The sequence below is a fragment of the Somniosus microcephalus genome, chromosome 13 (assembly GCF_052327205.1).
Source record: "Somniosus microcephalus isolate GS21.2 chromosome 13, FLI_Smic_1.0, whole genome shotgun sequence".
Taxonomy (NCBI): domain Eukaryota; kingdom Metazoa; phylum Chordata; class Chondrichthyes; order Squaliformes; family Somniosidae; genus Somniosus; species Somniosus microcephalus.
Genome location: NC_140999.1, coordinates 48,321,292 through 48,347,179, shown reverse-complemented (window position 1 = coordinate 48,347,179; position 25,888 = coordinate 48,321,292). Strand labels below are relative to the sequence as shown.

General features: G+C 46.6%; 1 protein-coding gene across 1 annotated transcript in view; it reads left to right on the top strand.

Annotated features, from left to right (window-relative positions):
- LOC147108300 (perilipin-3-like) overlaps window positions 1-25,513 on the top strand; it is a 30,801-nt gene extending 5,288 nt beyond the window's left edge. Inside the window, exons 2-8 of the mRNA XM_086006003.1 lie at window positions 14,155-14,195; window positions 15,333-15,528; window positions 17,531-17,613; window positions 20,384-20,621; window positions 22,273-22,457; window positions 22,905-23,045; window positions 24,192-25,513. Of these exons, the coding sequence (XP_085862129.1) occupies window positions 14,155-14,195; window positions 15,333-15,528; window positions 17,531-17,613; window positions 20,384-20,621; window positions 22,273-22,457; window positions 22,905-23,045; window positions 24,192-24,563 (1,256 nt within the window). The 3' untranslated portion in view covers window positions 24,564-25,513. The remainder of the gene's footprint in view (window positions 1-14,154; window positions 14,196-15,332; window positions 15,529-17,530; window positions 17,614-20,383; window positions 20,622-22,272; window positions 22,458-22,904; window positions 23,046-24,191) is intronic.
- The last annotated feature ends 375 nt before the right edge of the window (window positions 25,514-25,888 follow it).

Here is a 25,888-nt window from a genome sequence, read left to right as displayed (position 1 = left end):
TCTTTCCGTTGCGTTCTTGCATAGAATTTGAATCGTTCAGCCAACATCAACGGTATGGGGTTCAAGTGGTCCTTCAGAACAGCCACAATCTCTTTGAAAGACTGATCCGCCGGTTTAGCTGGTGCTAGTAAATCCTTCAAGAGCCCGTATGTCTTTGCGCCCATCGAGTTTAACAATGTTATCGCCTTGTCGTCTTCCTCTATTTTGTTGGCTTCACAATAGATCTCGATGCGTTCCACGTACGTGGCCCAGTCTTCTATCTCAGAATTAAAATCGTTAATATTCCCTCGCTTAGGCATCTTCCTTTCCTTGGAGCAGCACAGTATTTCTTTAAGTATTATTTATTATCTGTTTATTTCTAAAATGGCGGTTTTCCCGCGAAAATGGCGGTTTCCCGCTCTTCCCTTCTCTCTCTCTCTCTCTCTCTGCCCACTTCAATGGCAGTTAAGATGGCGTTTTTTTTTTTTTTCCCGCGAAAATGGCGGTTTCCCGCTCTTCCTTTCTCTCCCCGCCCACTTCAATGGCGGTTTCCCGCCTCTGTCGTCTTCGCCGCCTAATGGCGGCTTTCCGCGTTTCTTCCTGGTGGAAGGGGTACGCTTTCCCCACAGCGGACAGGTTCAGCTGCTGGGCTGGCTCTCGCACAGCTCCCCTTACTCGGCTCTGTCTCTCTCTCCCGCCCGCACGGCTCTACCGGCGCTGGGTACACCCCGTTAACGGAGGACAGTTCAGCCGCTGGACTGGCTCTCGCGCAGTCTCTCTCTCCGTACCCGGCTCTGTCGCTCTCTCCCCCGCACGTTCGGTTCTACCGGCTCTGGGTATCCCGTTGGCGGAGAACAGTTCAGCCGCTGGGCTGGCTCTCGCACAGCCTCCTTTGCTCGGCTCTGCCTCTCCCACACGCTCGGTTTCAGCGCTCCGCGGCTTCGTCGCCGCCCGGATCTTTCCCGCCGATCGCGGTCCGGCTGTCACCCGACGCCGTTGGACCCGACTTCTGACCGGCTCAGCTCCCCCTCGACCGAGGTCGAGTGCTCTGCCCTTATCCTTCTACACCTTCCCCTACTCACAGTCTCTTCGGCCGCCTTGTTCCCTGCTGATCGGCTCACTCCGTACCGTGGTAGAAGGGTAGTCAGTGCCTGTTGCAGACGGAAGCTTTTGTTGCTAAGTCTTCCACTTTTCTCCTGCTGCAGCCTCATGTTTTCTCCCAGCAGAACGACGAGGGCGGTTGCCTCTCTTCGACGCTCTTCTTGCTTTGGTAGTCTTGCCGCAGGGTACGATCGGACTCGTCGCCACTGTAAAGTCTGTGGGTTGTACAGTTAATAATGACACAGACTTCAGGAGTAACAAACAAACAGGTCTTTACTATTCAGAGGTCAGGGCGAATCTGCCCCAGTTATCCTGCCACAACACTTATATACTGGTGTGGTCACTGTCGGTATTACAGTATACAGAAGCCAAACAAATAGTGCCACACCTAAAGTAGTTCTCTTAAAGGTGAACGGTTACATTCAATAGTTCCCTTAAAGGTAGACGGGTACATACACTACAGCTGCATCCCCTACTCTCCCATTACCCACTCCCCCAGCTTGCTGCAACCCCTACTCCCCCATTACCCACTCCCCCAGCTTGCTGCAACCCCTACTCCCCCATTACCCACTGCCCCAACTTGCTGCATCCCCTACTCCCCCATTACCTACTCCCCCAGATTTCTGCATCCCCTACTCCCCCATTACCCACTCCCCCAGCTTGCTGCATCCCCTACTCCCCCATTACCCACTCCCCCAACTTGCTGCATCCCCTACTCCCCCATTACCCACTCCCCCAGCTTGCTACATCCCCTACTCACCCATTAACCACTCCCCAAGCTTTCTACATCCCCTACTCCCCCATTACCCACCCTCCACCCCAAAATGCAGCCCTCCAACTTGCCTGTGAGGGTGCTCTAAATGATTATCGAGATAACCAACAAAGATGAGATAATGTCAATCACATTATCCAATTAAATCATGACCTCTTAGGTCTACCCCTAGCTAAAGCTATAATGAGATGAGAAACTAGGGATAAAGAAACCGGAGAAGGTACCTTTGGTACTCAGAAAGAAGGACTGAATAGACCCAAGTCTCAAGTCCACCCCGCCCAGACAGAAACTCGTGGCTCGGGACCCCCAAGCGCATATTCCAGAAGGTTTACACCCCCAAACTCGCCCACAATATGAGAAAGATTTCTCCCCAGAAAGATGGGATAGACAAGGGGCTAGACCTCCAAAGGAAAGCAAAGTACAGTGGACTCCCTATGGGGACAGGTTTTACACTGGCCAAAACTATCAGAGAGCCATGGGAGGGTAACTGAGAAAACCAAAATTGGGATCAAAAAGATTCCCGGCAGAACCAACGTCCACCCCAACAGGAGGATCGTCAAGATAATAAACGGTCCAACAAACCCCATCAGGGATCTGGAAAACATGATACCCCCAAGAGGGAGGAACAAAAATCAGTTACAATAATTAAAGACAAAGCAGCAAATGAAACTCAGCATCCTGAGGATCAACAATCCCAGGATTGAAGGCCTGGCACCCAGTCAGGGCCTCTTGAATTCCCCTATGCCTTGGCAACCTTGCCCATAAACATACAAGTGAAGGCCCTGTTTGATACAGGAGCTGATTACACTGTAATAGATCCTGCAATTATAAAAACTAAGTGGGCAGAATTGGGGAGCCCAGTTTGTAAAAAATCATTCGGGGGATTCACAAGACAAAACCAAAATAATTAATTTTACAAAATACCTATTACTATATATGGAATCACGATGACCTTAGATGTAGGACTGGTACCACAATTGGCCTGTTCCCTCATTATAAGACAACCAGACATGAAACATAACCTTAAAATTTCAACCAGACCTGTAGAAGCATCCACAGACCAGGATGACAGGGAAAAACATGTTCGAACTTGCCTAGAGGGGGGCGGCAAAGACCTCCTCGAGCAACTCATTAATAGATACAACCCTTATCTACAACGCCATCCAAATCAATGTGGAAAGATAGACAGCAAACCCCACCCACTTGATGCTGGCTGGCACAAACCTAAAAAACAGTGGCCCATTCAAGACCACAAAGGAAAAATAGATCTCCTAACAACGCTCAAAGAACTAACAGAACAAGGGCCTAGAAATTCAGTTGCTTGCGCCAGCCGTTAGCGCCTTAAGAGAAGTGAATTTCGGGCGCTATGCGTGTAGCGTCCGGGCACAGCACGATCTGAGCCTCGCCCCAAATTAAGTAGACATTTAGCGCCGGAGCAAAGTTTAGCGCGCGCTCACCTGCGCGCGCAGAAAATGACGTCATATCCTCGTGCAACGCCCTTTGCGCACCCCAATCCAGAACTTCAGTGGGACCGCCCCATTGTGCGGCCGGCGGCCCGCACGCTTGTTTAGTGGAACGCAACAGAGCCAACGCGGGACCCGGGGAGCGTAAATTAAAGGGCACTTACCCTGCACTATAAAGGGCAGGCATTTTGCAGCAAACACTCTTGTGCAACGGATTTCTGGAGAGAGACCAAGGAAGACAGCTTTCTGGTTTGGGCCAACACTAGCTCAGGTATTTTTGGCTTCAGGCCAGAGCGTTGCAAGTGGCCTCTTGTATATTTGACTGTTTGGCAGCATATTATGGGGGCTGCATGGGGTGCCAACGCTGAGTTTCAGCGTCATGTCCGTAGGGCTCGCAGACGCAGTGTGAGAGGGGCAGCCCTGGCTAGACGCAGAGGGGGCAACAGGCGTCGGCAACATAGGCCTTACCCAGTCAGGGCATACCGCCAGCAGCGCACCTACCTCAACATGAGTGGCGCGAGATGTGTAAAAAGGCTGAGATTCCGAAAGGAGGTGGTTGCAGAGATCTGCCATCTGCTTCGCAGAGATCTGCGTCCAAAGCTCAGGAGCAGGACGTCTCTGTCGGTGGAGGCGAAGGTGACGGTGGCCCTGAACTTCTATGCCACCGGCTCCTTCCAATCCGCTGCTGGGGACATAGCTAACATATCCCAGTTCGCCGTGCATTGCTGCATCCGCCAGGTGACCGATGCCCTTTTCAGAAGGAGACGCCAATTCATCTCCTTCCCCATGGCCCTGGAGAGGCAGCATCAGCGTGCACTGGGATTTGCAAGATTCGCGGCCTTCCCCTTGGTGCAGGGCGCCATTGACTGTACGCATGTGGCTTTGCGGGCACCTGTGGAGCATGCCGAGGATTATCGCAACCGGAAGGGCTACCATTCCCTCAATGTGCAGCTGGTGTGTGACCACAAGCAGCGCATCCTAGCTGTCAATGCCCGCTTTCCAGGCAGCAGCCACGATGCCTTTATCCTGCGGCAGACAACTGTGCGTGACATGTTCGAGGCACAGCCTCCCCCAAGAGGATGGCTTCTCGGGGACAAAGGCTATCCTTTGTGTACCTGGCTCATGACCCCGCTCCGCGCGCCCAGGACCCCTGCTGAAGAGGCACACAACGAGAGTCATCAAGCGAGCAGGAACATAATCGAGCAAACAATTGGCATCCTCAAGCAGCGGTTCCGCTGCCTGGATCGTTCCGGCGGATCTCTGCAGTATTCCCTGGACCGAGTGTCCCAATTCGTCGTTGTTTGCTGCATGCTGCACAACCTGGCTCTCCGCAGGACTCAGGCACTGCCACCTCACGTTGGACCACCACCTCAGGAGGAGGAGCAGGAGGAGCATGAGGAGGAGGAGCAGGAGGAGGAGGAGTACCATCCCAGGAGGGAGCGAGAAGGTCCAAGGGCCGTCCGTCGGCGGCTTATTGAACGTCACTTCTAAGCCCCCTGTCAGGGAATGCCTTGTGGCCATGAAGGAACATGAACGCAGCCGCTCCGCAAGCCCTCAGCCGGCGAAGGCAACAAACACTTACAGCAACAAACATGGACACTGTCTGAATAAAGAGAAATCTTTATTTTAGACCAATGAAACCCCTTCACACATGAAACCCAGAAAAATTAAACGGCCCCAAAAAACAGTACATCAAATGGCTCACTCCCACAACCTGGGGAGGAATAACTGAACATTTGTTCAAAAATGGCCTTCATCCTCGGCCTTAACCCAAAAAACATCCCCAGAAACAAAACAACCATCCCCAAAAGAAACATAGGCATCGCCATATAAAATAACACTTGGCCACACCGTCTACTTCTTGGGCCGCGAGGGCGAGACCTTGTTGAGCCTTTTGGGGCCCCTGCCCGGCCTGCTGCTCCTCCGCAAGCTCTGCCCAGTGGCTGCTGCGAGGCTGGGGAAAGGCTCCTGAGGGTTAGATGTCCTTCTGGCAGATGCCCTTGGGGGGCGGCCTAGACGGGGTTTGCCCCTCGAGGGGCCGGCTGGTGATTGGCGCAGCTGTGCCTGGCCAACATCATTCGCAGCCGCTTGCCGTTGAGGCGCCACTGGGGGAGTGGCGGTGACGGCTGGAGGAATGTGTGCAATCTGGCGGATGGTCGGCCCTGGCTGGTGATGTGCCACTCTGGCACTCGCACGGGCCCGCACTGCAGCATGCGCACCAATCTGCCGAAGGGCAGCCCGCTGTGCTGCTGCAGCGCGGTGGGTGTCCAGGCGATGCCTGGCTGACGCAGCGCGTGTGGCAGCAGTCAGTGCCCCTGTTGCCCTGGTCTGCGACCGCAACAGAGTAGCCACTGTCTGGACGGCATCACTGATCAGCCGGCCACTCGCGGCATGTGAGGCCCCGAACTCGCGCACACTACTAGCCAGGGACTCGATGGCCTCAGGCATCCGTGCCACTACCCCCATCAGCTCGGTGTGCCGGCGATCCGAATCCTGGGCCATTTGATCGAGGTGGCGCACCTCCTCTGAGTTGAAGGTGGCCGGACTGGAGTCCGGACTCTCCCGCTGGAGAGCAGGGGGCAGAGCTGGCCGACCCTTGCCACGTTGCCGGCGGCGACTGGGCCCAGCAACTGCACTCCCCTCCGATCCTTCCCCCCTCTGGGGGGAAGGCCGCGGACCAACCGCTGCCCTCCTGGGTTGCTGGACGCCACTGGTCCCAGCAGCTCCACTCCCCTCCGACACTTCCTCCAGGCTCTCCTCCAGGGAAGACGTGTCCACTACTTCGGCATCTGCAGCCGCACCTGACTGCTGCCCTGATGGTCCGCCTTCCTGTTCCTCCTCCTCCTCCTCCTCCTCGGAGGGGCTGTCACTGGCAGCTTCAGGGAGCTTCTCGTCACCAGCTGAAAGCAGGAAGGCACAAGAGTAGCTTTAGAGTGAGGAGAGGGCGTCAGCGAGGGAGGCATGACTGGTGGCATTCAGCGCATTGGTCGGACAATGGCAAAGGAGGTAGATCGGATGCGCAAGTGCGACGAGAGAGGTCCAAAAGGTGATGTCCATACCATTGTGGCCCAGAAGAGGGTCGGCATCTCCACAGGCGACGGGCCCAATCACCCGGGGTCCCATGAGGCGACTCACGCGCTCCTCCAGGGGAGTGAGCTCCTGGATCTGGGGGCGGCCTCCCCCGGTCTGCTCCTGGTGCCTTCGGTTGTTGGCAAGTTTTGCCTGCAAGAGAAAGGACGGCCTGTAAGTACGGTGTGTAGCCCTGATGTGGTGTGCGCTGCCTCCCATGGTGGAATAGCTTGGCCAGTGTGTAGCCCTGATGTGGTGTGCGCTGCCTCCCATGGGGGAATAGCTTGGCCAGTGTGTAGCCCTGATGTGGTGTGCGCTGCCTCCCATGATGGAATAGCTTGGCCAGTGTGTAGCCCTGATGTGGTGTGCACTGCTTCCCATGGTGTAAAGTGCAGAATGTGCAATTGATGTTCATGACTGTCCCATAGCTGCTGGCTGAGGGCTGGCCATTAGGGCTTTCAGGTCCCTTTGCCCATCATGTCAGGTGTACATGCAAGGATGAGGAGGAGACTGTAAAGGGTACTCACCCTGACAATCCTGGTCAGGTCATTAAACTTCTTCCGGCATTGGACATTGTCCCTGGGGGCATCGCCGATGGCCGACACCCAGCGGGCGACCTCCCTCCAGGCTTTCCTATAGACGCTGGTGGGAGGCTTCCTGCCAGTGTCCGGGAACAAGATGTGCTGTCTCTTCTCCAAGGCCCTCACCATCACCTTCAAGTCATGGGCTGAGAAGCGCAGGGCACGCTCACGGGCCTTCTGTACCGTTGCCATGGCTCCTTCTGATCACCAGCAGTGTTCAGGCCTAGCTGGAAGGCTGCAGTGTGCAGGCCGTTACAGCAGAGCAAGTCGACCCTTCCCCCTTTAAGAGCTGGCCGGCGCCACGGTGTCTGCTGTCAATCAAGAAATGACCGCACCTGCGCTGCGCCCGGCCTCGGCGCTATCCCTCTGCACCGCCGGCTTAGCGCCTAAAGATAGGCGTGCAATGCCAGTTTTAGCGCTCAAGCAACCTCTTAGGGCGAAGCTACTGAATATTGGCGAAGTGCCATCGACTTTGCGCCGGGCGCAAACTTTAGCGTGCGCCCGACTTTACCGCCCCAAAAGTGGCTATACTGAATTTCTAGGCCAAGGTGTCTTAATCAAAATGGCATCTGGAACTAATTCACCATTGTTTGGTGTTGCTAATCCAGATGGGAGGTAGAGATTAGTGGTCGAATATACAGCCTTAAATAAGGTAACGGCCCCACATAGTTCACAACAGCAAAATTCCACAGCCCTTCTCTCTGGAATCACGAGGGGAAAAATATAAATCTTGTATTGATCTAGCAAACGGCTTCTGGTCACATCCAATCGAAAAAGCTGATTGGCCAAAAACTGCAATGACTGGACCCAATGGTCATCAGTATTGCTGGACCAGATTGCCCCAGGGATTTCAAAACAGCCCCATTCTTTTTTCAACCCACATCATTGACCTTTTAAAAGACCTACTTAACGTCAATTCTTATGTGGACGATATATATCTGTCACATGACAATCTCCAAGAGCACGTTAAAGCCATTGATAGTGTTTTATCCAGACTTACAACTGCTGGGTACTTAATCAACATAAAAAAGAGTCAACTAGTTAGGGAAGAGGTAGATTTTCTGGGCCTGCGAATAACTGGAAATGGTAGAGGATTAACTCAATCCTATAAAGAAAAATTAGCCACCATTCAATATTCTAAAACTCTGAAATATTTGCAAGCCAGTTTAGGACTCCTGAATTTTGCTGGATCCTTTCCGCCAACCTTTGCCGAGCTCTCAGCACCCCTGTATGCTAGAGTGGGCAAGGCAGAAAAAGGACCATTCATATTTTCACCAGACAATTACTCAAAATTGCAACAATTATGCCGAGAAGTACAAAAAGCCATTGACCTGGAACAGAGGGACCTATAATTTCCCTCAATATTCATCTCAGGTCATCACCTAAAGTGGCAGTTGCAGTTTTCTATAATAAAAAGAGCATAGTGCCCATTCAGTTCCATTCTTATAACTTTTCCAATGTCGAAAGGAGGTACATTAAAAAAGAAAGGGTCATGACTATGGTAATCCAATGCCTCATCAAGGCACGAACCCTTCAAGGGAAATACCCCATTTACTGAGATTCCTGATTTAAGATCAGTATTGAGGAGGGCTTCTGATGAATAAAGAGCCACCCAGACCCGATATGATAAATGGGCATCATTCTTGAATGATCCTACACTCATTTTTAAATTCCTCTCCCCGGAAATGGACTTAGAGCATCTCCCCATCATGGAGGATGATGATACGGAGGAGGGAATCAGACAAATACCTATGAGACCGCTTACAGAATACCATCAAGTTATTGGCTGTGATGGATCATCAATGACGATTAAAAAAGGGACATCCCAACAATCCTCAGCTGGGATGGGGATAGTAGTAGGGACTTTTCGAGATTCCTATTCATTGTATCCAGAAGAATTACTGTCTATACCCCTTGGCCATAAGATAGCGCAATATGCTGAAGCCGCAGCATTACAGTATGCTTTAGAAAAGGCAGATCTTATTAAACCCACACTAATCTGCACAGATAGTGACTACTGTAAAAGAGGATATAACCAAGATCTAGTTTTCTGGGAACAAACATATTTTACCAATCATAAGGGTAAACCCATAAAACATAAGTCATTGTGGGAAGATATTCTCCGTTTGAGAAGGGAGAAACAGAATTGGCAGATAATTCATGTAAACGGGCATACCATTGGGACAGTACACTCAAAAGGAAACAGCCTTGCAGACAAACAAGTGAAACGTTCGGTCTGCATGACACCCCCTTGAGAGGGGTCTGCCAACGTTAGTGTAATCACTAGGGCAGAATGGGCAGCTAATCAGAATGAGGAACTTATTCAGCTATTAGACCCAACAAAAGAGAATCCACCAGGATATCCACCAAAGCACTTTTACTCAGAAACCCCTATGGGTATCGTGCTAGTTAAGTTGCCCAAGGGAAACCGAGAAGTACCCCCAAGACACAAATGAGAACAGCATGTAAAAGAAGCTGACGAGGGCATAGGTCAAGCACATTGTGGTGCCAGAACAACATTCTGCAAATTGACGCCCTTATATTGGTGGGCAGGCATGCTTAAGGCCTGTAAGATATACGGGGCAAATTGTGAGCCATGCAATTTAACCAATAAGTCATCGCTAATTAAGCCACCACCATTGGCTCCTGTGAAAGCTGATGAGCCAATGGGAAAATTCTTTATAGACTTTATTGGACCACTTCCCCCGCCTTTGGGATACAGACATGTTCTCATTTGTGTAGATGGATGCACTTCCTTCTACTGGCTGGTCCCCACAAAAACTGTTTCGGAAAACTCACTTGCCAGGGCTATTTCTGATATAATTACTGTAGCCGGTGCACCCAAAATCTTACACTCCGATCAAGGCGGAGCCTTTGTATCTAAGGTCTTCAGAGACTTCTGCGAACAAAGGGGGATTGGGTTAGAGCACAGCACGCCACATCATCCGCAATCAGCGGGGCTGGTGGAACATAAAAACCAGGAAGTAAAAAAGCTATTGGTCAAACTGTGGAGAATCAGGGGGAATAAGTGGACCACCATCATTCCGGAGGTGCAGCTATCACTCAATAATGTGCCTGCTTCTGCATCAGGGACAGTGTCCCCTAAAATTCCATATTATCTGATGTATGGGGTTGAGATGCATACACCGCTTACCCATAGTTCTTTTATTGCCTCTACACACTCTGAGTCCTTGACCCGACAGTGACAGTTAGATTCAAAAAAAGGAAATAACAGAGGCGATTCATCGAATTGATCAGAGGATAAGGGAAGCAAATAGGCAGAAAAAATTGACAAATAAAGCATGGCAGCCCATAGTAGGAGAATGGGTACAGGAAAAGAAGTTCGAGCAAAAACCTGGTTTAAGACCGAAGTGGAAAAAACCTGTTCCAATACATTCTGTTATTAACGAAAGAACAGTTCGAATACATATTAACCAGCCGAATGGCAAGCATATTCGTAAAACTGTCTCAATAGATAATCTCAAAAGATGTCCTGTGGGATACCGAAATGAAGGAACAATACAAGGTGCAGTCGTACACTGTCTTTCAAGACCCAGCTTGGAGCACGACACAGGAAATGGATGCGATCGAATTACTGACGACAGTCAGTCAGAAGGTGTCGCCGGCTCCTCCACATGTTGCTTGGCAATGCATCAGGAATTGGATTCGCGAAAAGCAACAACGGAAACTAGGAAAGATCAACGAGTTACTTCAGCGAAGGAGGAAGACACAGCGGATAAAGAAGGAATCAATTGCGTGCCTGGAAAGGCCTTTACGAAAACAAGAATCAGTACACATGCCGAATCGAAGGAACAGCATGTCAAGCTTCAACTAGTTTCAAATGACGTCTCCTTGACTCGTATGAATAACTCACCTCTACGGAACGTACATCTGCCGATTGGGCATTCTAAGTACATGTTGTTTCGCTAATTGTATGACTATGTACTTATCATCCGTTTAAATTGTGTTCAATTTAAAATAAGGCAAAACATTGTCCTAGGATGACTCAAAAGGAATTTTCATGTAGCACATGATTGTGAATCTCGTGATATTAATATGCTATTGCAACCTTATTAGGAACATTGACCAAACTCTGCCCTGATGTTTTGAGCTCATTTTTTGGTGAAGAGGGAGGTGTAAAGGAAGGAGTCATACCTATTCAGAAAAATACACCATCCTATGAACAGAATTCTGACTTTATTAAAACATGACAAATTGGCTTTAAAAATCTAAAAGCCTCAACGACAAAGGCTGTAAACAGAATACAGGCTTTTGAGATAAGATGAGTTGTTAACACAAAGCTGTAAACACCATACAAGCTTTTGAGATAAAATCGGTTGTTGACACTGAAACAATGGCCCTATTGAATAAGGGGTGGTGCTTCCAGAAAGTCTGAGCTTTGGAAAGAACACAATAAGATTTACCCAGTTAAATTGTTTTAAACAAACACTTTGTAAACAGGCACATGAAAGAGCACAATGGTATAATGTTAAGGTGTCATAAACCAACACACCGGGAAGCAGAAACACAGAACATTAAAGAACCATCATATGCCTTCATAAATATGACATCAATTGAAAGACAGGAGACATAAGTCTGTAATACAACCAATTGAAGTAAATAGGAAAACAATCATGTACTCGGTTGAAGTGTTTTTAATTTACATGTTGTAAAAAGATACAAACAGAAGACTTTGTAGATATGACATCAATAGATGTATCAAGAAATCACATGGCTTTTGTATTAAATTTGGAACACATAGGAGACTCGAAGTCTGCTTACAACCAGCTAAGGTGATTTAAGAATTGAATAGAAGTCCTTCATAAAAATGGCATCAAATAGATACATCTGTTATAACCATTTTTATGATAAGTTTTGAACACCTACACAGCAGACAGAATTCTGCAAGCTAACAGCTAAATTCACAGTAAGAATAGAAAGAAGTCAACAGAAAAATGACTAGAGATAATTAGCTTACATCAGCAGAAAACTTCAAAGAATATACCACTGAAAAAAGGGTATAAAATATAGAACTTTCAAATAGGAAGACAGAAGTCACTGGAAGGGGCAAGTGATTCTCAGCTTCAGAGGCAATGTCTGTAAGTGTTTAACTCTCTGAGTCTCGGGTAATCAAGGTATTTTGATTTTGGTGGATATCCTAGATTAAGAATAAGAAGTAGAAATGTAAAAATGTAACGAAGTTAAGATTTGAGAATAAGGATCTCTGAGAATAAGAATTGTAAGCTATTTGTATTTTGAACTGTTAATGACGTGACTGAATCAGCAGCTGTTAACTATATGTTGGCTCTTTAATAAAATCTATATATTTTTAGAACTGTCTCACAGAGTATTTCTGTATCAAACTCACAAACTCAATCTCTGTACACTCTATGGTGAGGAGTTGCAGAATTCTGGGGGAGTATTCCGGACCCTCATAATATCCGGAAGGTTACAGTCTAGTTAAACTTATTCAAAGTGCTAACTGGAGGATGGTAAAACCTTCAAGTCATTCCTTTCCTTCAGGGAGAGATAGTCTGGACCTTTAGACCCAATTAAGAGTCTTATAGGATTCAGCTATCTGTAACTTTAGTTGAAGGTGAATATCTGGGGAATACACCTGATCCGGGGTAGACCGAAAAGGGCTAGGACTAGTAATTATCCCTTCAGGAAGATATTGTGCAGGCTCGTGGTGCTATGCTATCTCTCAGTGACCTAGTGATATCATGTTGGTATTGCAGTAACAAATCTCCGGATATATTTCATCTTCCAGTGCCATTTGTGACCTAGTTCAATTAATATTTATTCATCTCTGCTCATCAGTAAGCTCAACTCAGGCAGTTGGAGGGGTTTTTCTGTTGGGTTGAAATAATTAGATCAACTTAAATTACATACATGATAGGGTACAAAAGGTTAATGAGACATTGTGTAACCACTTGTCCCCTCGCTATATTTGAGATAGAAGTACGAGCCAAGATTGGAGCTTGAGCTAGATCACAAATATCTTTGGGAGATAAAACCTTTTAGGGTACAGGGGTGCGAAGATGTGGAGGTTACAGATGGGCCAGGCTGAAGTGGAGTGCAGTCTGGGGAGGGGAAAGGGAGATAAAGCCTTTTGATTTTATATGTACTTCCAGTTTGAATTAAATCTTAACATCTTCCTGAAGTAAAAATGACTTGCAAACACTTCCAAAAATCCCAACTGTTTACAAGGCAGGGGAGCATCACGACACTGCCACAAGCAAACCTGTTACCCACCAAAACATATTGGCCCGGATTTTACAGGGCCTATGACTGCGTACGCTGTCGTAAATGCCCCGCAAGTTCCGGGTTTCTGCATGCGCTGCGCAAAAACACGGCACTTGCGATCTGTCAAGTTTCAGCTTAACAGATCATCCGCATGTGCAGGAAATGGGCATTCACTGGCAGAGAGTGGGGCTATTTGCCCAACTACTGCCCACGAAATTCTTACGCGTAGGGCATTCTTTTTACCAGCATAAGGGATTCAATAAATATTAAAATAAAATCATTTATTTTTGGCCCGTTTAACATTTTTTACATTTATTATTCAAAAAATTTAATTTTTGTTTTAAATGTTTAATTAAATTGTATTTTAATTAATTTTAAACATGTGATGTTTTTTATTTAGGTTGTGTGAAAATGTATCTCCAGGGCCACCCGGGCGCGAACATAGCCGCGGAAGAGAGGCAGGCAATCGGGCTGAATGACTCCATCGACCGCCCGCTGCCTGGACCTATTAATGGCCACTTTGGCCAGACCCAGGAGCAGACCCACGAGGAGGTCTTCCGACCCGCCCTCTCCTCTCCGCACCGGGTGGCCGTAGATCAGGAGCGTGGGGCTGAAGTGCAGCCAAAAATCGAGGAGCAGCCCCTTCAAAAAATGGAACAGGGGCTGCAACCTCTCACATTCCGTATATACGTGGAACACGGACTCCTCCAGGCTGCAGAAAAGGCAGGCGGCCTGGGAGTCCGTGAACCTGTTTAAAATGTTATTGCCCGGAACAGCTCCGTGCAACACCCTCCAGGCCAAGTCCCCAATAGAACAAGGGTACAATTAGTGTATGATGTCAGGTTGTTTCATTTTGTGAATTGCTATTGGTTAGTTTAACAACAAGTGGCCCCTCAGCTGATGACGTCAGGTGTATAAATGCATTGCACATGACACCTAACAGGCAAGCAGGCCAAGTTTGCAGAAGTAAGGAATTGGTGGGCTGTAAATAGTTTTGTTTCATTTGGAAATTGTGAAAGAAATTTAATCTTGTTAAACTTCTGCTAGAATAATGCTTGCAAATTACTTTTTAGGATATGTTTTGGTCCTAGGTCTGTACAGAAGCTAAGTAAATGGTAGATCTGTTGTGTTAGCTTAACTTTTCAAGTCTGTGTACAGGCAGTTTGTATATGCAGTATTCTTGGCTCCTTTTGAGGACCTTTCCTGTTCTATACTGTTGAAGTTTCTGTAGTATTTTAGGGGATTGGTGTCCTAGAAAACTTGAAGAAATGTTTTCATCTCTGTCTGTGTCTCCTTCCTTCCTGTCTGTCTGTCTGTCTGTCTGTCTGAACACTTTTGGGTGTAATTTTCACTTAATCTGCCAACTTGTAAAGCTATGGACGCACTATAGAAAAATAAGGGGTTACCGAGTTAGGGTTTGCCTTTTTTAAAGTAATTGCCTGTTCTCTGCTAGGTATAAGCATATGAGTAAATTTGCTATAATATGCTGTTCCAATAATTAATGCCCAATTTTAATCCAGTGACTGTTGGCCTTGCCTTTCCCCAAGTTCTGAGATGACTGGCTGTCTCCTCTGCTAGCTGTGGCAAGACTGCTACTAACTACAACCTTGAATCCTGGTTGGGTATGATGGCTTGGCTCCATGAGAGCAGCTCAAGACCAGAATGCTCTAGCTCTACAAATCTCCTGATTGCACCTAAATGATTACCTGCACTTCTGGGACTCTCTTCTAAAAATAACTAATTACAGTTTTGTAGCTAGCTAGTTAACACTTTCATTGTTATCACTTGTATAGTGGGCTGGGCTCAGGGCCAATTAGTTTAAACTAGTTGAAGCAGAGGCCTACATATCTTGACTGTCCTGCACCCTGAACTGAAAATGGTGCTGTTCCTTGGTTTGTGAGTGGCAAGCTGTTTTTTAGTTTCCTGAAAGCATCTTGATTTCATGACCTGCCCATAGTTACTAGTTTTGAGGATATACTTTGATACTAACTATATGTAGATAGTGAAAATTAATGTTCATAAGTTGGACCATGGAATAATTGTAGAATAGGTACTTAATGTAAGCAGATGCTATTCTCTCAATATACCAATGCCTGGGCAATGATTTGACTTCTGTTTCAGAATGTGGTTGATAGGGTGACGAGCCTGCCGCTTGTGAGCTCTGCCTGTGACCAGGTATCTGCTGCATACACTAGCACCAAGGAGAGCTACCCTGCTGTGAAGACTGTCTGTGATCTGGCAGAGCAGGGAGTGAAAACTATTTCAGCTGTAGCTGCCAGTGGTGCCAAACCAATTATGGACAAGCTGGAGCCTCAAAGTAAGATGAGTCATGAGGGTTTTTATAAACACTAGGCATGCCATCAATAACCATACTAGACAATACAGAAACAATGTGGTATACAGTGCTCCTTGGCTGGGAGTAAATTGAAATGATGTAAATGTACACTTCACTTTAATCTGAACAGTCACAACTATGCATAATTTTGGCTCTTTGTAGATGAGGTCCTGTTCAAATAAATGCAGTTGTTGCTGCTTCTCCCAGGCTATTGGATGAGATGTACCCAACTATAAGCTCCTGGACAGCTTTAATTACTTGTGCTAAATCCAGATCTGTCTACTCATGATGCTCTAGCCATGTGTGGGTGCTGGTCTTTTCATGCTTGTCAATTTTTTATATTAAATATTTTTTATTAGGAAGGATTTATACACTTGGTACACTTCACTGCTTACAGCAGCTTGCTTAAGTAGAAGAGCTGACTTCCTTGGTGTTTAACCAACTAAACTGGCTGTATTACTTTAGTGACATTGAAGTAGCTAGTAATGTGTAAGTACGATAGCGGGTCCCCTCCCTCACCTTTTCCTGATACATTGATGACTATCAGTGCCGTTTCCTGCTCTTGCCCTGAACTAGACAATTTCTTTCACTGCCTCCAATTTCCACCCTTCCCTCACCTTCACATGGTCCATCTCTGACCTTCCTCGACTTCCCTTCCTTGACTTCTCCATCTCCGGGGATAGGTTCTTGACCAATATTCAGTACAAGCCCACTGACTCCCACAGCTACCTGGACTACACTTCCTCCTGTAAGGACTCTATTCCATTGCCTCTGTCTCTGCCGCATCTGCTCTGACGATGCCACCTTCCACACCAGTGTTTCTGACATGTCTTCCTCTTCCCTCAACCAAGGATTCCCCTCTACCGTGGTTGACACAGCCCTCAACCGTGTCCGTTCTATCTCCCGCACTTCTGCCCTCACCCCTGCCCCTCCCTCCCGGAACAACGATAGGGTTCCCCTTGTCCTCACCTTTCACCCCACCAGCCTCCATATTCAACAGATCATTTTCCAGCACCTCAAGTGATCCCACCACCAAATGCATCTTCCCCTCCCCTTTCAGCATTCCGTAGGGACCGCTCCCTCAGACACTCCACTCCTCTATCACCCCTACCCCTTTGCCTGGCAGCTACCAACCCCCACCACTGTCCAGGGCCCCAAACACCCCTTCCAGGTGAAGCAGCCATTTACTTGTACTACTTGCAATTTAATATACTGTATTCGCTGCTCACGATGCGGTCTCCTCTAATTGGGGAGACCAAATGCAGATTGGGTGACCGTAAACTCTCGGAACAGCACCTCATGTTCTGATTAGGCACTTCACAGCCTTCCGGACTCCATATCGAGTTCAACAATTTCAGATCATAACCTCTGCCCGTATTACATTTTTTTACTTTTTTATCCACACCTTTGTTTTGGTTTTCCCCCCCCCTTTTTCTCTCCCACATGGCAGCTGTCTCCCATTCTGCCAGTGCATTTCATACCAAATCTAGAGCTGTCTTTTGTCTCCACTAGTCCTATCGCAGTCTCATTTTGAATACCTCTTAATGTCTCGTCTCTTTTTTTCTCTCCCAGCCTGGCCTCTTAATCTATTTCATTCCCTGTGCCTCTTTAGCCCTGATAAAGGGTTTTGACCTGAAATGTCAACTCTAATTTCTCTCCATGGATGTTGCCTAGCCTGCAGAGTTTTTCCAGCATTTTCTGTTGTCTAGTAACATGCAAGGCTTGGCTATAGATGTGAAAGGTGGCTAACCACACATGCATTGAGACCGCTGTAGTCAAACTTTCATCCTAATATGAAATTGAGAGCATTTTATGTTTTGAATTCATGCTAACTGGCATCATGAATACATTTGCATTGTCCTTTTTCTGGAGCAGTGCCATGACATTACTTCTGCTGCCAGTATATGGCAATTCTCTTTACAGGAAAATGACAGAACTGCAGCCACTCGGTGCTGGATTTGTTTTGACCATGTTCTATGTTCAGTTGCAGCAGCCAATGAGTATGCCTGCAAAGGCTTGGACAAGCTGGAGGAGAAGCTTCCTATCCTGCATCAGCCTACAGACCAGGTTAGTGTTGTATAGTTGGTTTATAACATCAAAGGAGAAAATGCTATTTGCTCTTCTGGAAACTTGTAGCTAAATAGGTCCTAATCCAGAGTAGCAAGGGCACAGAATGTACTCTGGGTGGGGGACTTCAATGTCCATCACCAAAAGTGGCTCAGTAGCACCAGAGCTGGCTGAGTCCTAAAGGACATAACTGCCAGTCTGGGCCTGCGGTCAAGTGAAGTCCCGTCTTCACACAGTGCCACACCACATGGTGGGTGTTCAGTCACTGTGCTAAATGGGATAGATATAGCAGCTCAAAACTAGGCATCTGTGGGGCAGCAGCATTGTATTCCACCACAATCTGTAACCACACGGCCCAGCATATAACTCGCTCTACCATTACCACCAAGCCAGGGGACCAACCCTAGTTCAACGAGTGTAGAAGAGCATGCCAGGAACAGCACCAAGTGTACAAAAGTGAGGTGCCAACCTGGAAAGCTGCAACACAGGACTACATGTATGCTTAAAAAGCAGCATGCTATAGATGGGGGCTAAGCAATTCCCACAATCGACAGATCAGATCAAAGCACTGCAGTCCTGCCACATCCAGTCATGTATGGTGGTGGACCATTAAACAACTTACAGGGGAGGGGGAGGAGGAGGCTCCAAGAATATCCCCATCCTCAATGATGGTGGAGCCCAGCACATGTGTGCAAAGGACAAGGCTGAAGCATTTGCAACTAACTTCAGCCAGAAGTGCTGAGTGGATGATCCATATTGGCCTACTCCTGAGGTCCCCACCATCACAAAGCCAGTCTTCAGCCAATTCAATTCACTCCATGTGATATCAAGAAATGGCTGAGCGCACTGGATACAGCAAAGGCTATAGGCCCAACAATATCCCAGCTATCCTGCTGAAGACTGTGCTCCAGAACTAGCTGTGCCTCTGGCCAAGCAGTTCCAGTACAACTACAACACTGGCATCTGTCTGACAATGTGGAAAACTGCCCAGATATGTCCTGTCCACAAAAAGCAGGACAAATCCAACCCGGCCAAATACCGCCCCATCAGTCTACTCTCAATCATCAGCCAAGTGATGGAAGGTGTCATCGACAGTACTATCAAGCAGCACTTACCAATAACCTGCTCACTGATGCCCAGTTTGGGATCTGCCAAGACCACTCTGCACCCGACCTCATTGCAGCCTTGGTCCAAACATTGACAAAGGAGCTGAATTCCAGAGCTGAGATGAGTGACTGCCCTTGACATCAAGGCAGCATTTGACAGTCTGGCATCAAGGAGCCCTAGTAAAACTGAAGTCAATGGGATTGGGGGAGGGGAGAAACACTCCACTGTCTGGAGTCATGCCTAGCACAAAGGAAGCTGGTTGTGGTGGTTGAAGGTCAATCATCACAGCCCCAGGACATCACTGCAGAGTTCCTCAGGGCAGTGTCCTATGCCCAACCATCTTCAGCAGCTTCATCAATTAATCTTCCCTCCAACATAAAGTCAGAAATGGGAACGTTTGCTGATGCCGACTGCACAATGTTCAGCACCATTCACAACTCTGATAATGAAGCAGTGCATGCAACAAGACCTGGATGACATTCAGGCTTGGGCTGATTAGTGGCAGATAACATTCATGCCACAAGTGCCAGGCAATGACCCTCTAACACACAAGTCTAACCACCTCCCCTTGGCGATGGTAATGCCATTGAATGTCAAATCCCCCACTATCAACATTGTGGCTGTCACCATTAACCAGAAGCTTAACTGGACCTGCCACACACTGTGGCAATGAGAGCAGGTTAGAGGCTAGGTATTTTGTAGTGAGTGTCTCTCCTCCTGACTCCCCAAAACCTTTCCACCATGTACAAGTAAGGAGTGTGATGGAATACTCCTTACTTGCCTGGATGAGTGCATCTGCCACAACACTCTTAAGCTTCACACCATCCAAGACACAGCAGCCTGCTTCATTGGCACCCGATCCACCACCTTAAACATTCACTCCCTCCACCACTGGCGCACCATGGCTGTAGTATGTACCATCTACAAGATGCACGGCAGCAACTCCAACCCCACTACCTCTTCCACCTAGAAGGACAAGGGCAGCAGGTGCATGGGAACACTACCAACTCCAAGCCACACACCATCCTGACTTGGAAGTATATCTCCAATCCTTCATTGCTGGGTCAAAATCCTGGAACTCCCTACCTAACAGCACTGGGAGTACCTTCACCACACGGACTGCAGCGGTTCAAGAAGGCGGCTCACTGCCACCTTCTCAAGGGCCACTAGGAGTAGGCAATAAATGCTGGCATGGCCAGCAACACCCTGATCCCATAAAAACAAATAAAAGAAAAAACACTACTTTTTAGTATCTTTAATTGATAATCTTCTGTGCTGACTTGTCAGCTATCTGTTTGGTCCTATCCCTTTTTTTTAAAAATAACTAATGTTTGTTAATTGAGGGAGTCCAGTTGAGCTCTCCTGGTTCTATAGTACCTGTGAATTGTGCACTTGAACAGGCAAATGGCCTCTGATTAACACTTCAACCAGAGGACACCCCCCTCTAAACAATTAATCTCGATTATTTAAGCCCTGGACTTTGATCCTGTGACCATTTTTAGTAGATGTTGGGTGAAAATTGTCTCCATGATTAAGTCACTCATAGCTGAAGCCTCTATTCAAATGCTCACTTGATCAGTTAGAATTAAACTTCTATTTACAATGGAATAACTTCATACCTGCTAGCCTGTAACTTTTGACCTGCTATTCCATGATATTACAGGTCCTTGCTGAAACAAAGGCACTAGTGACATCAACCGTGACTGATGTAAAAGAATCAATGATGGGGGTTGTAGACATGACGACAACTGCAGTACAAGGCAACCTGGAAAGAACTAAAGCAGTTGTGGTTGAAGGTGCCAGTGCTGTGGGTCAGCTGGTGGCTACTGGTCTGGATATTTCTCTCTCCAAATCTGAGGAGCTGGTTGATCACTATCTTCCCATGACCAAGGAAGAGCTAGGTAACTACAAACCTGAAACCTTTACTACTTGTCACTCTGCTAGTTATAATGACTGCCCTTGACTGTGTTGCATTTCAATCTGCTTCAATGAGCCCATATTGAATACGCCAGGTTGGGTAGTGTCTATCTTCTGCTATTAAGTAATAAATGCTGCTTGAGGTTTTTCCAAAAATCAAATCTTGCTTCGAGCATAGCTAATCCTTGACCAACCCAGCTTGAGTTCTCCTGTTGCCCCTTCTATTGGCACAGCGAGAGCCCCAGGTGGGCAGAGGAAATGCTTCAAGGACACCCTCAAAGCCTCCTTGGAAAAAGTGGAACATCCCCACCGACACCTGGGCATCCCTGGCCCAAGACCGCACAAAGTGGAGAAGCATCCGGGAAGGCGCCGAACACCTCAAGTCTCATCGCCGGGAGCAAGTGCAAGGAACGCACGTCAACCCAAGCATCCCGCCCCTTCAACCACCGTCTGCCCCACCTGTGACAGACTGTAGGTCCCACATTCGACTCCTCAGTCACCTGCAAACTCATTTTTAAATTGGAAGCAAGTCATCCTTGGTTCTGAGGGACTGCCGAAGAAGACCATGAACTTGCAACTGTATCTCCTGGGGAGGAAGGAATATTCTTGCAGGTGTCTTCTCCTCTTAGGCAGCCCCTCTGAACTGAGGCTGACTTGCTTCCACACCAAGTTCTCTGGTGACTTGAGTCCAATGCGGGACCTAGTCTCTATAGCAGTATGGCATTCCGGTCTGTTGCTGTTGGAGTTGTCCATGAGGGCCCTGATGTTCCAGGTCCTGAACTTCATTTTCAAGCGTGATGATGCCTGTGGGAGTTCTTAATGTGGGGTGGCCATTGCACACCAGCTACCACATGGGCTTGACAGAGCAAGGTCTTGGTCCAATGGCAAGGGGATACAAGATTGGAGACCAGGTTCTGCTACTTCAGCCTAGCATACACTCCCAGGGCAGGATCCTTCCAATCTGCTAACTATATACAATGCTCAGTCTAGTCTGGGGTAGCTCAGCAGTCAAGAGTGTCATACAACCATTCTCAGCAAGTCCTCACATGATTACCTTCTATCTCACACCATGATGTGATGAGGCTGATTCCCATATTTGGGCCTCTGTTATGAGCAGATTCATGCAAGTTTCATTCACTGAGGAACAAAACACTGAGGAGGCACAATATAAGTCTTTCGAATGCTGAAAGACAGTCGATGTAGATATAATCAAAATGCTGTGGATGTTGGAAATCTGACACGAACAGAAAATGAGTTGTATACATATATGGTTGGAAAGTGAACTGGGTGTTATAGGGATAAATATAGATGGCGATGACCAAATATTCCAAGGCAACTGAGGAAGTCCTGTGCTGCTAGGATTGTGGTGGCAGAGGGTGCTTTGAGCATGGATGGTCTTGATATCTGTGGAGGATGGCTGGCCAAGGCTGAATATTGGAAATGTAGAAGTGGCTTCATATTGTTAGTTGTTGCTTGATTGACTTGGGAGATTAGGCAGTATTTTATACAGATCTTTCCCAGAGATGAAATGGGTGGATAGAGTCCATTATTGTCTTGATTGTACATGGTTCATACTTTGCAGTAACAAAGTGCTGCCTCATGATATCTAGCCTAAAGATTCTGATTTTCTTTCAGCAAAAGTGGCTACTTCTGAAGGTTCTGACACTGCGACAGTACAAGAGCAGAGTTATTATGTACGCTTGGGCTCTTTGTCCTCAAAGGTTCGTAATCGTGCATACCAGTGTTCCATAGCCAAGATACAGCAAGCCAAGCAGAATGGTCAGGAGACCCTCTCTCATCTCCACAACCTTGTAGATCTGGTAAGGAAAAAACTGTCTTGTGCAGTCTGTATGTGGATGCCATATTAGCTGTGCTCTTGCACTGCCAATTTTGCATAAAGTTCAACATCACTAATCAACTGATTCCTGTTTCATTTCACCTTCAAGGATAAAGATTGGAGACTACAATCTAACATTATGCCCTAGATAAGTCTGACTTGTACACTGTAGCTTCAACATGCCTGAAAGATTGTCCTACTGGAGATCTTGTTCAAGTTGAATTTATTCCTCTTTACAACCCCCTTTCTCCCCCCCCCCCCCCCCCCCCCCCCCCCACCCAAAAAAAAGTGTCTGCTCCTTTTGCATAGTAGCTAAGTTCACTCTTCACCCCATCCTGGTTGGCTTTTCCTCTGAATATACTAATTCACCCTTTAACCTTGATTGCTAGAATGCATGACTATCCTGACTAAATGTGACTCGTACTTTTAGATTGAAATGGCCAAGAAAGGAGCAGAATCAGCACATTTCAAGCTACAGGATGTTCGAGCAACTTTGAATCTGATTCTGCTTGACTGGAGAAAGCAGCAGCCAGATGGCCAAGCAAAAGAAGAGCTGTCTGAGAAACCTGAAGTAAGAACTTGAGCAATTGCTGATGTAGAGGCAGTCTGATATGTAACTTGTCTTTTCCCATCCTCTTCTTCCCTGGAAGTTCATGATGTCTAGCAATTTGAGATGCTAAATGAGGCAACCACTGTCTCTTCACCCTCCTTGTGAAGGATTTTTGATAAATGCCACCTAGGCCATTTCTACCTGCAGTAACTGGACCAGCACTGCTATTTCAGCAGGTGACTTGCCCTGCACCAACACATGGTATCTTGTGTTCAATAGCTCCAACTGTCTGCATTTTAGTATATTACATTACCCATGTGCATGTACCTTGTCCACCTAGTTCAGTTCAAATACAACATATGGTACCACTTTAAAAGCATAAGTGTCAGCTTAGCTGTTAGTTGCCCCACTCGTGAGACTTACTACACCAAATTATGTTGATCAGTGTTGCAATCCTGAAGAGGCATTAAACCAATATTGTCTGCACTAGTTAAAGATGAACATAAAACATGCAATGGCCTTGCTCCGAGAAGTTTCTCACCTACCCAACAACTTCATTTGTGCTGCCTCCTTGACAGCATTTGTCTAAAACTAACTACACTTCAGGATTTCCGCAAGCAGATATCTGTTTAAACTTGCACCAGTTTGGATTAGTGAGAAACTATTTGGTTGGCACATGTATTGATTTCTTTGTGGGTTCAATGATGACACATTGATGAAAGAGATTCTATTTTAATCTAAAGTTTGTTCAACTATCTTAACAGCATTACAGGAGACACCATCTTAGAGATCCATCTAAAACTAAACTGCTTGTCTCTCTCATGCCCTCTGATTATTTATGCCTGACCAGCAATCAGGCAAATATGCTGGTAAGGCATAAATAATCAAACCAGCAAATATCATCACTATTTGCTGATATCATTACAGCACACTTCAATGTTCTTGGATCCATTCTTCTTGATATTCACTAACTTGTCAATGGCCAGGCACTCTGCCCCCTCTTCCACCCCCCTTGGGAAATTCCATGAGGTTTGCAAGCAATTTGACTGTTTTCATTGCCTCTCTGCTTCCCTTCCAATAGGCAAGTAATACCAGGATAAATATAAAACTTTCTGGAGTAACATTGGGTACAGATTGAACAAACTATTTTTTTTTGTTTAATTCTAGCAAATTGAATCTGAAACACTGGCCATGATTCAGGATTTCTCTGATCGGCTACAAACCATCTGCCGGACCCTGGCTTCGAATGTTCATGGTCTGCCTCAGAATATTGAAGATCAAGTGCAGCATATCTGTAAACTAGCAGAAGAGATCAACCGCTCTCTTTCATCAGCCAACTCCTTCCAGGATCTGTCTACACCATTCCTAGCACAGAGTAAAGAGCAACTGCTGAAGATCCATGAGGCAATGGATGGGGTGATGGATTATGTGCTTCACAACACTCCCCTTAGCTGGCTGGTGGGACCCTTTATCCCACAGCTGACAGAAGGCCAGGAGCCAGTAGAAATGAAACCCACCGGAATTGACAAGTCTCAATAGATTGTGGTCTTTTCCTTGCTAGGCTGGATGCTTGAATTGAAAGCCTCGCTGGCATAGTTGTTTATCTCTAGCACTTTATTCCAAACTGTAGAGTACATTATACTGAATGTATTTGCAGTCAATGTTGCCTTAATCTTGGCTGGCTTTATTTAGTGGGCTAACTGTTTAGGGTTTTGAGGCAACTTCATTTGTATCTAATGGTTTTTTGCAGTTTGGTAGTTTTCAAACATGTGACTAGTTTACACTAAATGCAGTGAACAAGTGCCTTGCAATTGCAACTGGTCTGCCTTAATGAAGATTCTGACTAATGGCTCTATATGCAATTTTGTCATTATTGTAATAAACAATTGCATGTAAAATGAACCAGTGTAGTGCAAATCTAATTCTGCCCATCTGACTCCAGTACAGAAACCCTATAAAGCAGCTATAGGATATTGGATTAGCTTATGCCTACTTGCAGTCTGCTGTAAGTAAACCCCAGACCTCCATTCCTCTAGTGACTGTTTCATCACAGACCATCACATCTGTTCTCATTACTGAAGTGACTGCATTCAGTAAAAATTACTAACCACCTACTTGCAGTGGCATTCCAAAAAGTTCAGCTGCTGATTGTTTTCTAATTGGTGCAATAACTTTAATTGTCTTCAGTTTCCTTGTTAGTACTGGTTTTCTCACTAACCATGGTTTGTAGATTATGGAGTAAAGCTTTAGGTTTTGCATTGCCAAACTTTTTTTTGCTGCATCGTGCAGGCCTTGGGTAGCCTTTGCATTTCAGGCTCTTTGGTAACTCTCAATACATTGCTATTTGGGGAACTGACCAGAATGACTGACTAGATTGTAATCTTGCGGAGTGTGATTGAATTCAGAATCTATCCAATTCATTCTGCAAATGTAACACTCTCTTGCCTAGGTAAGGGTTTTTTGGGGTCAAGTAAATGGCTGCACCTTTACTTGCTGTGTCTTGACTGAAGATGCTTTTCAATTAACATCCACATTTTACATGGAGTGAGTAGTATGTCTGATCAACATGCTTCAGCTCTAGGACCTTGGTTAAGTCAGTCCAAACCAATGGGAAAATGTTCCTATTGGTGCAGTGCCACTGGGCTTATGAAGGACATTTCAGGGATGAAGAAAATGTTTAACTGATTCCCTTTACTTCAATGTTTCCCAAATATTTAAGGATTATCCTTGCAAATTGTTGACTAGTAGCAATGAGACTGAATATTTAATTTGCATCCTGTACTCCTTATTCTGAAGCAGCTGTTCAAAATTGAGGCCCTGACCACTAGGATTCTGGTCTTTGAAGCCCAGGTGATTTGGTCTTT